General features: G+C 37.6%; 1 protein-coding gene across 4 annotated transcripts in view; it reads left to right on the top strand.

The window, feature by feature from the left end:
- The first annotated feature begins 391 nt into the window (after positions 1–391).
- Positions 392–16,263, top strand: part of MYO15B (myosin XVB) — a 64,912-nt gene continuing 49,040 nt past the window's right edge. For 2 of the 4 annotated variants that reach the window (XM_039328094.1, XM_039328097.1), the window contains exons 1-6: positions 392–529; positions 2,522–2,596; positions 8,222–8,279; positions 12,521–12,651; positions 13,202–13,297; positions 16,028–16,263. In XM_039328094.1, the coding sequence (XP_039184028.1) occupies positions 2,594–2,596; positions 8,222–8,279; positions 12,521–12,651; positions 13,202–13,297; positions 16,028–16,263 (524 nt within the window). In that variant the 5' untranslated portion in view covers positions 392–529; positions 2,522–2,593. Of the gene's footprint in view, positions 530–2,464; positions 2,597–8,221; positions 8,280–12,520; positions 12,652–13,201; positions 13,298–16,027 lie in introns of all 4 variants that reach the window. The other 2 variants (XM_039328096.1, XM_039328095.1) reach the window with 2 other exon arrangements.

Consider the following 16,263-nt stretch of genomic DNA (forward strand, 5'->3'; position numbering starts at 1 on the left):
CAGGGATCCCCCACTCCCCAAAGGAAACAGGGGAAGGCAGGGAGAAGGAATAATCTGTTCTTCTGTTGATGAGTTAATATATGGATATAATTAAATAAAACACAATAATTGCCAGAAAAGGTCCCAAGAAAATATCCACTGCAGGCCTAGCTTATTATGGAGTTTTAACTTCAGTTCCTAGCCTAGGTGTGTGTTCTGCATCTATTCTTCCCTCTTTTAATGGCTCCCTGTGATGCTGTGCTAGGAGCAAAGCAAAGTTATACCTTTGCTTCACCATCCCTGCCCTCTGTGTTTAGTGTATGACATAGAGATTTTTATGGGAGAATTACAATAAAAGGTCTCAAAGTTCACTCTTAGAGTTGCAGGCCCTCCCTGTTCATTTTCCTCCTGTTGATACTGCGTTGGACGGACTTTAGCACTCTTTTAGTCTTAACCAGGCAGCTAGTTGTCTCTGTTCACTGCCACTCAAAAACCGGGCTGTGGGGAAGAAGAGGAAAAATACTCAATATATCACTTAACAGCGAAACTGGTAAGTACCTTTGGGGAACACGGGTTTATAAACAGAAAAGACAAAGCCAGGGAGGAGCTGATTATTGTAGTTCAATCTGTCACTCTTAGGAGGAAAAAGAAACATGATGCATCTTTTCCAGAACTAGTTAAAATATCTTCAGTCATCCTCTTCAGGGACTTGAATAGTAAGAGGATAAAGATGAAATGAATGCCTCTTCTGAGTTAAACTGGCAGTTGCAGTTACACACATCATTTACAACATTAATGTTAATTCAGTTACTAGTTAATAAACAGAGCTTGGGATTTAATGGTAATGAGCAAAGTATTCTGTATATGTATATATGTATGTGTATATATATATATATATATATATATATATATATATATATATATATATATATATTTCTACTTTGAGCATTTAAAACTTCCAGGAGCTTCATATGCTAGATACTGTAGGAGACAGGAGGCTAGCTTTGATGGACAATCATTTTTAAGGTTGTATTGTGTAAATCAAGTAGGTAGATAGTTGTTGTGTTAGCCTGAAAAGTTTTAATACACATTTCATTTTTAGAAACCTTGCAGGTGATTTAACAGCAATTTAAAATTTCCTCCTCCAAATTAGGCCAATTAATGATTTGGGGTCATAAGCACTTTGTGACAACTGTGCAAGGAATATTGGTAGATCAGAACAGTAGCGGATAAATTCTGCCTTCCAAAATGTACACCTTCTGTTATATGCCTCGATGGTCGTGTATCAAAAAGTCTGGAAAACACAGGGCCACCAACTGCAGTTGTACAATTTATATGCTCTTAAGGACAGGCGAAAAGACTTGGGATCTACCATAAGGATCCTGCTTCCCAGTTCATCCTAGCATTTGCAGCCTATACATCATCTTGAAAAATGTTGTTGATTGTTCAGGAGATAAACTTTGCTAACTACATCTTCGGTAGGGATCCTTTGAAAACAATTTGGGAGGTAGATTTTGGATTTTACCCAGTGGTGGGATTTAGCCGGTTTGCACCAGTTCGGCAGAACCGGTAGCTAATTTTTTGTTGCTCAGGCTCAGAATGGACTTCTGGAAGCAGCATCCACACAGAGAACTGGTTGTTCACATATTTGAATCCCACCACTGATTTTACCCAAGCATAGCACTCCTTGTTACTAATTAAAGCAACCATAACTTTGTTCAGGCTTCCATGTGAACCTGAACCAAGAATGGCTACAGTACGTTAAGAATCACTTTAATATGTCCAAATGATGTTTGAATCATGCTTGGCCTTAATCTAAATGAATTATAAGGAGGAGGAAGCAAAACATTACAGTTCAGGTTTACAGAAATACTATAAAGTAGAAGAATCATACACAGTATTGTTCCAGTCTAGCTTTACTCCAGTGACAAGGATTAGAATGTATTGGACTGAGTTATTCTTGGGACCACAGTCCCACCACCATACTAACCTATTTGGGCTATTGGGAGCTGGAATTCAGCAATTCATCTGTAGGACCAAAAGTTCACCCCTCCTGCATCAAACATCAACTCAAGCATACAATCTAGCTGATGGTGTCTCATATTCCTGTTATACTTTCCTCTGCATAGTTCTTGAGGAAGAAATCCACTTCTTTTTAAAACTGGGTGCGGCTTTTAATGAATAAAGATGTCGCTAGGAAGATTTATTTGTATGTGGATTAAAATTCTATGGATAAGGGTAATGGATGTATACATATAGCATTGTCACAACAGTACTAAAGTAGAGTGCACACATTGTTAATTGTGAAAGTAAAAGAAATTTGGAAGAGAAGCCAGAGGTGAGGGAAGAGAGAAAATATAGCTTTCCGTAAGGTTATGGAAATTGGAATAAATGTATATGCTGCAATATAAATCTATATAATTTACAAGAAGCAAAGAGTTTAGTTCTCTTTTTCATAATGCTAAGATTTTTTTTTTTTTGAAAGAGTCTAGCTTGATCATGCATACTGTTTTTTTTTTAAAAAAAACGGTCCTCGTTCCAGAGGTCTGAAGACAGAAGGCAGAGAAACAAGTCACTGATCAAAAGTACTGAAGGGAGCAGAAGTTGCCTGGAAATGGTAGGTTAAATTCATAAAGTACAGGATGTCATCAGACAACACCCAAAACTGTACATGCATACATTTATTATTGTGCATTGTTGGATCATCTGTCAAAGTGTGAATATTCTCTCTCTCTCTCTCTCTCTCTCTCTCTCTCTCTCTCTCTCTCTTTCTCTCCCTCCCTCTCTCTCTCTCTCTCTTCTCTCTCTCTCTCTCTTTCTCTCCCTCTCTCTCTCTCTCTCTCTCTCTCTCTCTCTTTCCAATTTCCATGTATGATGGTACTTACTATGCAAAGACAATTATTTATTTGACTTGTATGGCCATCCATTAAAAACACAGTTCAAGGTGGCTCACAACTATTATATACAATTAAACATCATAAAACAATAAAAGCAAAAAAAAACCCAAGGGCAGAAATAAAAACCTGGCCCCACAACCACTCCCCTTCAACAAGCCAATGCCATTACCTTCCAGCTCTGACTTCATCTGATGGCAGGGCTTAAGGGATGAGCCAGCAATTCAAGAGTGTCTAGAAAGCAAGGAGGATATGGGAGGGTCTGTTAGATCTTTAGGGGTGGAGTATCCTAAGGCTGTCACGGAAAAAAAACATTTCCTAGGTCCCTCTACATGGCAATATTTAAGGGAAGGGACCCGGAACATGTCTGTTGTATATACTATCTGGCAGAATGGCAGAATGGATAGATGCCCTCAGAGAGAGGTGGAGTGGAGGCTCTAAATTGTCTTTTTTATTTTCCAAACTGTTAGGCTGAGTGTAGGGCCCACTTCCAAAATACTTTATCCACTCTCTGTTAAGTAAGTTTGGAGAATAGCCAAAGTACTAAAATCTGAATTTTAAGAGATTTTCTGTCAGTTAAATGTTCTTGTAGAAAACTCTTATCATAATTGTATTAATCAGATTTTGATCTTAAACTCTGTAGATTATTGTTTAAATCACAAAGGATAGAAACAAATATATGTTTATGTTGCTATAGTATGGCATACTATAGTATATAGTATATCCCATTCTTCATTAATTTTTTTGTAGGAGTAATTTAGTAATTTATTGCTTCTCCAAGGGGGTTGTCCAACTGGTGGACACAACCACATATTGAAGCCTCGCTCCTTTGTATATGTATAAGAGATCAACACACATAGAAAGAACCAAGGCTTTAATCTATGGTTGTTCCCTTTCATTGCAGACCTTCTGAGTGGATCGATTTTAGATTGGATAAGATATTTTTGCATGACTTGCCCACAGATTAATGTAACACAACATTGACAAATGTAGCTGTTTTGGGATAAGATGCTTTGACAATAGCTCATGCTCTGATCACCTTGTACTTGAATTACTGAAGTCCACTATCCTTGGACGTGCCCTTGGAGACTATTCAAAAACTGCAATTATTGCAGAATGCAATAACATACCTGCTGATGAGTGAGAAGCATGTCAGCAGAACTCTTGTTCTAAGAGCTGGCAAGTTATTTCAGACTATGGTTGAATGTGTGATGATCTTTTGAGCCCTTTTATCTAGGGAACATCATGCTCTGAATAAGATTCTGCCAGTTGTGTGGGTTCAGTTCCAGTAAGATGCCTTTCCACTTAGAAGGTCCAGAAGCAGATTTTAATTTTCAGGAAAAAGATTCATTCAAATGGACAAACAACTTCCATACACCACCTTAACAACTATTGATAAGAAAGACAAAAAAGTCTGCAGAGTAGACATTGCTGTGTCAGGAGACAGCAAAATAGAAGAGAAAGCACTGTAGAAAATAACAAAACACAAAGACTCCCAAATAGGAGTAGAAGATTGTGGCAAAAGAAAGCAAAGATAGTACCAAAAGTAATAGGCACCTTGGGTGCAATCCCAAAACATCTGGAGCATCATTTGACAAATTCACCATCAGTCAATTGCAACAGACAGCTGTATACTTGGAACTTCCTGCAATGATACCTCTAATACCATCAAACAACAGCCTGCTTATTCCAGGTCTGACCACCTGTGCAACAAACCATGATAATAACAACAATTGGAACTGTTGATTTCTGATTCTTCCCTTTTTATACATTTATTAATTTGCAATATTTGTATACATTCAGGCCCTTTTAAAAGCCAGATTGTACCATGTCGGATGATGCATTGTGTTTGTGTGTGTGTATTTGTATGTATGACTCACTCTTGCTTGAATTTAATTACATTTCTGTTGTGTAAGCATACTGTTATTTTTGCTGTGCATTTGCCAAGTTTAACTTCCCAATCAGATTGTGTCTTTCTTGCAGTGTTGTAAACATATATCCCATTAAATTATGATATTCCTTGCTAGGTTATACCTAGTAGGAAAAGTTTTGGTTTCCATTTTTTCTGATTGTGAACTATCCACAGTCTATGCTTAGGGTATCAAATAAATCTTCTGTAATAAATAAGAATCAAAGCATTGCAAATCAGAAAATAGTAATTTATTTTATGGAATTAAAACCTATAAGTTATTCTTTAAACCTAAACAGGTAGAAACAAATGGGTTTAGAGTGGTATAATGGAGGTAATAATATACAGAAAAATATCCCATTCCTCATTAATTCCTCTATGAGTAATTTACTAATTTAAAGCAGTGGGATCAAAAATACAATCAATGTGAAATTCTACAGTGCTTGAAACTCTTTTTCTTCTGATTCCCACCTGTACCCTCTGCCCAAAGGAGGAATAATATGTAATGTCTCTGAAAGACACATTATTTCATGGAGTCTAAGATGCAATAAAGGCATGTACCCAACAATTGGAGAAACCCAACAAATCAAGTGCAGATTTGCCCCAGTCATTACCTAATATTAAAATCTTAGGCTGCTCCTAGTTTTCAGTTTTGGATTGCCATTATTTTTTTTTTATAAAGTTTTATTGATTTTTTTAAATAGAATTCAATAGTAATCATTTAACAAAACGTGTTGTCTGAGTATCTTATTCACTAATACAAATTAAATTCCTAATCCCTAAATCTTTTCTCTAACCATTGATAAAATAGGTCTCAAGTTTGAAAATATTCTGTTTCTTCTTTTTCTTTCAATCTTAAAGTAAGTCTGTCCATTTCCGCACAGACTAGTATTTCTTTAATTATTTCTTCTTCTGGTGGTGTTTCTTCGTTCTTCCAGTATTGTGCAAATATAATTTTTGCGGCTGTTATCACATGTAAAATCAAGTATGCCCTTTGCTTATCAAGTTTTTCTGGCATTATACCTAGTAAAAAAAATTCAGGTTTGTAATCTATATGTTTCTCTAAACTTTTTTTCTAATCAAGTGTGAATTTTTGTCCAGTATTTCCTTGCATTAACACATGTCTACCACATATGATAATAAATACCTGACTTATGCTTACATTTCCAACATTTCTCTGACATATTTTTAAACATTTTTATTAATCTTGTTGGTGGCAAGTGCTATCTATAAAACATTTTGTATAGATTTTCTTTACGGGCGGCTGACATTGTCAATTTATAATTTCTTTCCCCCAACCTTTGCCACTTCTCTAAATCTATATTATCTATATTATATCCAAAATTATTTGCCCATACTATCATTGTTTCTTTTACTTGTTCACCTTCTATTTTCAGATTTAATAAGAAATTGTACATTTTTTAATTAACTTTTCGTCAGAAGTTGGTAATGCCTCGTCAAACATAGTTTGCTCTTTGTAAAATTCATATTTTAATATCTTTATCATATCTCACTTGTATTTGTAAATGTGACCATGTTAAATCGATGCCCTGATTTTCCATCTCTTGTCTAGATTTTAAGTTCCCTTCAGAATTTAGAATATCTTTTTATGTCCATATTTTATCGAGACTGACTAGATTTGGAATGTACAAATGCTTCCATTGTTGAGAGCCATCCTGAAATTTTCAAATAGATCTCACATTTTATTTTTTCCCATGTTAGTAATAGTACATTTCTAATATAGTGGTTTTGGAAGTATTTATGTATTTTATTTTTTTCTATACCATAAAAAAGCATGCCAACCAAGTTGTAGGTCATGTTTCTCCAAGTACAGCAATCTTTTATTTCTAAGAGTTATCCATTCTTTTACCCATGTTAACACTGACGCTGGATATTATAAAACCCATTCTGGCAACGGGTTTTGGATTGCCATTATGATGGGCTGCTCATAACAGCTACTTGTATCATTCCAGCAAGTGTTGTGTTGAGCTGATGCAAGAAAATATTCTTCCTTTGAGCAATTATTAGCAGTGTGAATGTGTGTGTGCGTGTGCTTGCGTTCCTTTAAGTCAATTTTTGACTTCTGGTGACTGCCTGTGTTAGTCCCTGCAGTTTCCTTGCAAAGATTTTGCCATTGGCTTCTTCCTAGAGTGGAGAGGGAGGATCTGGTTATCCAGCTGGCTTTGTGCCTAAAGCAGGGCTAGAACGCACCATTTCCTGGTTTCTATTCTGGTGCTTTAACCACTACACCATTTCCTTGTGGCTCTCTTAGCCGTGTGTATCCACAAGGAAATGGAATGTATTTTATAGCTTTATGGTGCCAACAATATGAAGTAACATGCTCTCCACTAAGTTGCATGTTAGTCATTGTACCCTGATCTGATTTGTGAATGGATTTGTAATGTCTTTAGTATTTAACAGGAAGATAAAGACTGGTTTAAGCAGAGCTACCCAAGTAAGCTTTAATTAGACAGCCATTTTCACTCCTTACAAGAGCAAGGAAAAGATAACAGAATAATGGAGAAGGAAGGGATGTTGGAAGTCTTCTAGTCCAAACCCCTGCTCAAGAAGGAAACCCTATATCATTCCAGACAAATGGTTGTCCAATCTCTTCTTAAAAACCTTCAGTTTTAGAGCACCCACAACTTTTGGAGCAAGTCATTCCACCAACTAATTATTCAAGTGTCAGGAAGTTTCTCCTTAGTTCTAGGTTGGTTCTCTCCTTAATTAGTTTCCATCCATTGCTTCTTGTCCTGCCTTCAGGTGCTTTGGTCTATAAGGCACTATCTCTTGCTTGCATCCTTTCTGTGATAGAAATAGAGATAAAAACATCACTAACACATAATGCAGTAGAGACAGATCTACCTCTGCTTATACTGCTTCAATGTAGAAGTGATCAGTTGATCTGATCAGCAGTCTACAATCTGTGCGGCTGGATTATAACAGGAACTTGTTCTTTCAACAGTTGCCAACTGTCAACATCGTGGCTTGTAAAAATAACTTTAAGTAGCTTAAAAAAAGTTTTATGAGCCATGAATCCAACATATATGGAAAATTCAGTAAGTAACCAGGAAAAAGGCAGTTATTAGAAGAACCTAAATTGACTGAAGCTTAACAAGGTGCTTTTTCTGGGACCATTTGGCAACCTACAAAAATAAACTCTTTAGAATCTCATAAGGCAGATGCCTTTTTTCCTCCTTTCTTTAGAATACATATACAATTCTATGCATCGTGCCAGCAAACTATTGCCTAGTCGTGGTTGATTATTTTTTTTTAGTATTGTTAATGGTTTCCCCATAAATCGAATTTATGATTTATTTATATATGCTTATTATGAAAGTGAGGGTTTTAGTTTTTTTATTTAATCAAATAAACTGCATTTTACATGAGGAAAGGAATTAAACCAACGAAGTGCCTTTGTCGTATTTCTTCCCCTTAGGATGTCCGAAGGCTCGAAATTCCTGCTGAGCTTGCAGCTCTCCTCCGCTTGGCTCAGGGTGAGTAGGATGCCTTGGGGCTTGCATTTGGATTAAGACTGTGTCCTTGACCTGCAGAATGTTTTCAGTTCACTTCCAAAGAACAAGTTTAAAATAAATCTAAAGATCACCTTAAAAATTAGGATTCTTTTCCCCCACCCAGTACTTTCCTGCGGTTCTCCAACTGCTTGAATATTTTCAAAGTACTTCAGATCCAAGTGAGGTTATTTTTATTTGATAATATGATTTCTCATATTAAATTTTAAATTTAGAAAAAAAGTATTTAAAGGTTGGACTTAATTTGATAATCCCCAAGATACATGTGTAGTCAATGTGTGACCAGTTGTAAATGAGAACTGGTTGCCAAGTGCCCAAATTGCAGTCACATGGCCATGGGGGTGGTGTAACAGTGATAAGTTCAAGTACAGGTTGTAAATTACTTATTCCAAGGCTGTGGTAAATTTGAACAGTGTTAAACTGATAGTTTTGGTTTTCTTGGTTCAAGAATAAAGATGAAGAGCCTACTAGAGAAATAAGAAGAAACTTAATCCTATAGAAGACAAACTTAGACAAGGACATGAAGGATTTTAGTGGAATTATTAAAACAATGATATTTCTGGTAATAATATGTGGCTCATGAAATCTTTACACTGAGAAAAGATGAGAGAAAGAAAATAAACATCAAATTATAAACATGGAGATGATAATTAAGTATACTGTGGATTTCAAGGAGAACAGTCAATCAATCAATCCAAAACAGGAGTAGATGCTTTTGTGATCAACAAGCACAAACTCACATATCTTAGTGAAGTATTACCAGCAGATCATTGGGAAAAATTATTGTGCATTGGAAAGAAGATAGAAATGGAAGAAAAGATATGATATCAAACAAATCATCGGAATGTCTTTGGAGGGGCTGTGAATTGAGGGGTCCTTGGTGTTCTCTGAGCTTGATTGTTTTCTTGCAGAGATTTCATTACCCAAACTAGGTAACATCATCAGATAATGAAACGTCTGCAAGAAAACAACCAAGCTCAGAGAGCACCAAGGACCCCTCATTTCAACCCTGAGCTACAAAAATTCTCCTTTATTGGGACTATGAATTATTTCTAGTGGCAGGTTAGAATGGTGGGCATTTGTCCCTAAAGTCACCAAAATCAAGCCTGACTAAATGACACCTAACCAACATGTATACCGTGATGGCTTGTTTAATGCAACATCTATTCTTTTAAAAGTGTTTGTTCTACATTCAAATTCCACAGACTAAAAACAGCCTTTTAGCAAATACTTAATATGTCTTTATGTCTCAGCACTTGGACACCTTTTTTAAGCTTGGGAACTAAGAATAGTGGGACTTGGTTAATATTTAGATGGCATGACCATGGGAGAATTCCAAGGCTATAGGCTAGACTGGGATGTTAAAAAACATCCCGGAACAAGATAATAACAAACTGCTGCCAAAATTGTAAGCTGCCTGGAGGTGCCTTGCAACAAGATAGGTAGCAAACAAATCATAAGTAAGTAAGTAAGTAAGTAAGTAAGTAAGTAAGTAAGTAAGTAAGTAAGTAAGTAAGTAAGTCAGACAGACTCTGGGAGATAAACTTGACCTAAATATTAACTTTTTCAAAAGAAATCTCTCATACTTCATTTCTTATGTTGAAATCACATCTGGAATACTGCTTGCTCTTCTTAAGATTATACATATCAAGACATGTATATGCACATAAGTCATGCAAAGACAGTCACAGTTGGGGCATCTGGTTTTTCATTCTTATGTTGGATGCTGTGCATGAATAGGCACACCTTTGTTATATTGAAAGATAATGCTATCCTATACAGAATATTGTCTCCAGTCCATACACTGATTCTGAACTGAGGAAAAGGATCTATGGAGCATCAGACTTTTTGCAGATAATATCTCAAGCATTGTTCTCTAGGAATAATTCCTTGATACAATAATCTCCTTTGGCACTTTTCATGAATACTATTGTAAAGCATTATTAAGGCCTAGGAAGCATTAAAGGGGGAAGGAAGAATATCTACACACCCTTTATAGATAATTCCTTTCTCAAAAATTATGAGGAAATGGCAACCAATTAGCTCACCTCTGTTTATGCTCCAGAGGCCATAGGGAGTACAAAGTCCAAAGGCAGTTTTAGAGCATCCCCTCTGGAGATACATGATGGTAAGTTTCCACTGGGGGGCGCTCTTGCCTCATCCTGTCTCCTTGCTCCTTGAAGCCAAAGAGCTGTACAGCCTCTTCTTCCCTTCTTCCTATTGCTCTCAGGAATAGTTTTATTGCCCTAGATTTTGGCTAGTTGTCTCTCTCCCATTGCAAAATGGGCATGTGAGAGAACAGTAAAAACAGAGGCAGAGGGCCAGCCAAAACCAACATTTCCTATGCACCCCCCCCCCCCCGTTGGCCAACAATTGCAGGGTTGTTTTCTGAGTTTTTAAAGAGTAAATTTGCAGATCCATAAACAGCAGAAATGGATAAACAAGAGCAATTTCTTAAAGAAAATCACAGCAGGACACATCCAACATTTTTACAGGACACATCTTTCTCTCTAGGGAACTGAAATATTATTCACCATATCACTGCAGTTGTTCCCGAACTCATAAGTTGCGATGAAATAGTAAAAATCACAGTAGATAGTCCTCAGCTTATGATCACAACTGTGGCCAGAATTTCCCTCTCCAAACAAGGCAGTTGTAAAGTGAATCACACCTGATTTTATAACCCTTTTTGTCACATTTGTTAAGTGAATCACTGCAGTTGCTAAGTCAGGGGTCTTCAAACTTGGCAACTTTAAGACTTGTGTACTTCAACTCCCAGAATTCGTCAGCCAGCCAGGGAGTTGAAGTCCACAAGTCTTAAAGTTGCCAAGTTTGAAGACCCCTGTGGTAAGTGAATAACATAATTGTTAAGTGAATCCAGTTCACCCTCATTAATTTGGCTGTTTGAAGCCATCTGGAAAGGTTGCATGTAGTGATCACATGACCCTTAGATGCTGCAACTATCATAAATACGTGCCAAGTGCACAAATGTTGATCACATGACCATGTAAAATGTTGTAACGGTCATAAGCCCAATGTCCAGTCATAAGCCATTTTATTCAGTAAAGGTGTAATGAATGGTTTTGAATGCTCATTAAACAAATGGTTGTAAGCCAAGGATTTTATGTAATCACACGGAAACCTTATTCACAAAAATATCATTGAGTGTGTGAGTAGCCTCTTCATATTTTGTAGCAACCTTCTAGAAAGCCCATTTAATTTAGACTTCAGTTACTGTTGGATTGGGGGAAAATAATCCCATGGGCAAAGTCAGTGGGCAAAGTTCCTTGGCTGAAAAAAAAAATCCTCAGAAATAATTAGCATCTATAAGCATGTGATGCTATTAAAGCAAAATGGTAACACTGACAAGAATGAACAGGACAAGGACAATAAGAATTCTAGCTCAGCCAGATCACATTTTGACAACCAAAAGGAATTTGGAAACATCACTGTGTAATACAACCTTTCTCAGTTTGGTCTGCTTTATATTGGTGGACTTCCATTTCCTAAATTCTCTGCAATTGCAATGGTGCTAATGAATTCTGGGAATTGAAGTCCATGCACGTGAAGAGGCCCCCCCAGGTTGGGATGACCAGTCTGCTTATTCCTGGAACCTGTTGACTGCATCCTGTTATGTTCATACATGTAAGCATTGGTTACTGCAGCAAAGTATTGTTGATCCGGACTTAGGGGACAGTATCAATTGTGAATACATGCAGATGGCCCCGCTATCTCTAGCCACTTGCAGAACCATGAATGCAAGGTCATAAAAGGACAGCAAAAGAAACACCCAATATCCTAAACCACCCAAAAGGGAACATATGGTGTCTTGGGGGAACACCCAAAAGGGAACATTTTAGCTACTTCTGCTTTCTTCCTTCTTATCTACAGTGTGACAGCCTTAAAGGGCGAAGTCTTTATCTTACGTGTGTCAGCTTTGCTGGGTGAATTGCTTATGTAATCAAAGAAGGTATAAAAATAAAGCTTTTCTGATATTTGGGGCTTTTTCTCTTTTTAGAAAAGCCCATCTTTGTTCAGCTGAATAAAAACATAAAGCTTGAAGGCAACTTCTGGTTTCCTGAATTTTTTATCAAGCAAAACTTCAGAAACTGCACAGCAGTTCATGGGAGATTCATATTGCATTGCTGCCAGGAAAAATACATGGAAAATACAACTTTAACTTGTCCCTTTTCCATCCTTTTTAGATCACAACCGTGCTCAGGATAATCAAGTCACTGAGGTGTCCCTTCCAGAAGTCAAAACAAAAGCTACCTTCTCACTCCCTCCTGATATAAATAACTTTCCCTTCTCTACGTTTGTCAAAAATCATTTCCAGGTAAGACTGCACGGTCAGTAAACGGGTTCCCCCGATTTCCTTATGACCAGAACTATCCCTAGGATCTTTTTGTCCTGTTTCCTGTCTGTTGGATGGACAAAGCAGGTCATGTGAGCGAGGTGGGCTGCAGCATTGTCATCTCATCTTCCAGCCTACCTTGGCTGTGGCTGTCATTATATATATGTAAAAGGTCCTTTAGCTCATGCTTGCCCATTTGTCAACAAATGCTAGTGCTAAAAATACCGATTTGGTCCAGTGGTTATGGTGCCAGGCTAGAAAGCAGGGGACCGTGAGTTCAAATCCCTTAGCCTTAGCCATGAAAGACAACTGGGTGATCTTGGGCCAGTCACTCTCGCTTAGCTTAACCCACCTCACAGGGTTGTTGTTCTGGGGAAAATAGGAACAGGAAGTGTGTTGGATATGATTATTTGTAAAGATAATAAAGGTGGGCTACAAAGAAATACATACATCAAATGTGACAATTTTTTTTATGACCTAAATGCAGGTAGTGCCACACTCCTTCCATCTGTCTATCTTTGGTCCTTTGTAGGTTGTGAGTTTTCCAGCCCTTGGACAGCCCCTGCGAGAGCCTTTGACCCAACTCCAGGCTGAGCACAGGCAAAACGCTCTACAGCTCAACAAGCTGGTAAGAAGAAACAAAGCAGCAGCTGAACCAGCAGATCTAGCTAGAAATAGGCAACGTGTTTTTTTTTTCCAGAAATGTAAAGAGGTCTTGAGAGATGACTATGATTCACGGTGGAATGTCATTCTCATTTTCTCCACTAGCTGTCCTCTTTCCCTTTGACTTTGCATTCTTCTTAATCAAAAAGTTTAAATTGTGTTCACACAATTTACACAACTGACCCTCTTTTATTTTTGTCTGCACAACGCAAACAATTGAAATTCTTAGTTTATTTGTGGACCAAGGCATCATGAAAACCCAATCATTTGCAACTCCAGGGTTTTGTACAAACATAATCTATGAGTTTGCCCATAGCAAGAAGAAAACCCTGAGTTATGTCTCTTTTCATGTTTTCAAAAATAAGAATTTAAACTTTTTATTTTATTTTTGACCTATGATGATAGGTGTAATTTAACATCTGATGGGGACTGTTCATATAATCTGCAATCTTTATTTTCAAAGAAAGTGCAAACTGCAAATCTAATGGTATGGATGTCTGGATTCATTTCTTTCCCCATCTTTTGCTTTTTGTAGCTTCTCACCTGATGGCATTTGGCTATTCCCTTTAAAAGTATTATTTAGACTAGCAACTTAACTTACATTTTCATGGACCAGCGTGTCTAGCTTTTTAAACTTTTGCAAAATATATCCAAAAGAACTCTCTACCCCAACTGCATGAGCTGGGATAGACTGCCAGTTTTTAAAAATATATTTTGGAAGTAAATATGCTACCCAATCCTTCACTTACATATATGGGACTCCACACTTTACCTTAATGGGTAAAGCTTCATCCCCTTCTTTTAATAGTCATGCTATTGTGTTTGCCCATCTAACTGACCCATGGGAAAAACTACGTCCCTGGCTTGATCAAAAAAATAAAATCAAATCCAGTTTAAATCAATGCATGGTTTAAATCAGACATGTCAAACTTGCGATGTCACATGACATCACGCAATGTATCGGCACTGTTTTGCCATTGGCTATGGGGTGGGCGTCGCTTCCATGTGACGCATCTGGCCTGCAGGCTGACAGTTTGACACCCCTGGTTTAAATGAAGGCACAGATTTAACAAACTAAACTTACAAAGACTCTTGAGGTTACAGGGACTATTTTAGGTTAGAGGGAGCTTCCAGGAACCTCAAGGCCTTTCCAGGCTTTTATTCCTGTTCACGTAACGGAAGGATTTTAAGTAGCTTCTGAGGAAGGAAATTCTGGATGACCAGATCAGGCCCAAAATCTTCTAGACGCTAAGATTTGTAATTCAATGGCTTATAGTGGAATTCAGAAACAAAAACGTTTTCAGCAATTAAGAATAACAAGAAATATTTTTGTTTGTGCCTAAACTGGACCCTGCACAAGTATCTGAGCCCCGGCTTCTTTACTCAGACATCTTCTCAGATACACATGGCTGTTTGCCAATCTTCCCTTCTTCCTACTGCTCAGTGCAGCATGGAGTCATTGGTGAAAAGAATGGGATAGAAGGAGCAGGAGAGCAATTAAAAAAATAATCCAGTTTCTTCCGCCCTATGCAGCTTCTCTGGGTATTCTGGACAAAAAGTCTTGCCTCTTGTCTGTTTTCACAATTTCTTCCCTATTATGTAGAATCTTTTTTTGTCCAGAGACCACAGGATTCCTTGTGATCTAATATCTAAATTGTGTTTAGAATTGTGCCGAAAGGCTCAGACAACCTTTGTGTGGATAAGGTATGATTGAGAAACTATCATAATTAGACCTTTGATAATAGACCCTGTCCAGAAACTTTATATGGCCTTTAAAAACATATTGGGTAGTCCTTATCTGCCCTCAGGTTTCTGTTCTTATCTACTGGGCTTGTACAGAAAGTGGTTCATTACTTGGGTGTGATGTCATTCAAAAAGGCAGAGATAAGATAAGGATGTCAGGAACAATGCAATTAATACATTACCTTTATTATGTGTGTATGTTATATGGCTATATAAATCATAGTTTCATGATCCTGGGAGAAGAAAACTTGTTTCTACTCATTGTTAATTATACTATTTTCTTTTAAAACTTTTAATTGGGTTTTTTTATATGAAAAGAAGGAAAACCACCTTTTACTGTTGCTTGTACCTAGAGATATTACAAGTAGTACTTTGAGGATAGAAAGAGGGAAGAAAGAATGGGAACAGCACCCTAATCCTAAATTCCTAACAATTAATATATCTCTTTGCCTCCTACTGTATCTCTTAGTCAGCTGCAATAAGAAAAATAAACCTACTTCACTAGCATGGATAGAAAGGGAAAATAATCTCCAGAAGCCATAGCTTACTGGCAGAACTCCCGTTTTAGTATGTAGAAGACCTAAGGTTCAGTTCCTGGCATCTCCAGTTTAGTTTTCGGGATGGAGAGGGAGAATTATATTTTCAGGAAAGACTGACATTTCTGGACATTTTCAGAATTATAGTCTGCCAAACTAGAACTATAAATTGATTCTGTGCTTGCATTCTATCCGATGTGTAGGTTCCATAGTGTAATCATAACTTCTATGAAATAGATGGGGAACGTGTGCTATAACTTTCTTTGAATTTTGGAAGTCCCAGGCCCTTGTGCCCAGGGGATAACCTAGCCCTGATGCCTTGCAAGGGATCAAAGATGAGAGTATCCTGACTTTTTCCATCCGTATCTGACATCAACGCCCCTTGTTTTTATTGTACATCCCTCCTCTTGCTGCAGATTTTGCGATTCATCAGTGATGGGGATTTGCAGGGCGTCCACAAACAGCTTCTAGGAAACTACATAGCAAGCCGGGGACTGGCCAGCCTCCCGTTACGCAATGAGCTGCTGAGCCAAGTGGCCACCCAGCTGTGGAAAAACCCAGATCTGGAGCAATGCCAACAAGGCTGGGTATTGATGGCTACCCTCCTGAGCGCCTTCACACCTTCACCGGCTCTGGAGAAGCCTCTGCTGAA

This window comes from Crotalus tigris, unplaced genomic scaffold (assembly GCF_016545835.1).
Source record: "Crotalus tigris isolate CLP2741 ecotype Arizona unplaced genomic scaffold, ASM1654583v1 scf7180000024370.6872682, whole genome shotgun sequence".
In the NCBI taxonomy this organism is placed as follows: Eukaryota; Metazoa; Chordata; class Lepidosauria; order Squamata; family Viperidae; genus Crotalus; species Crotalus tigris.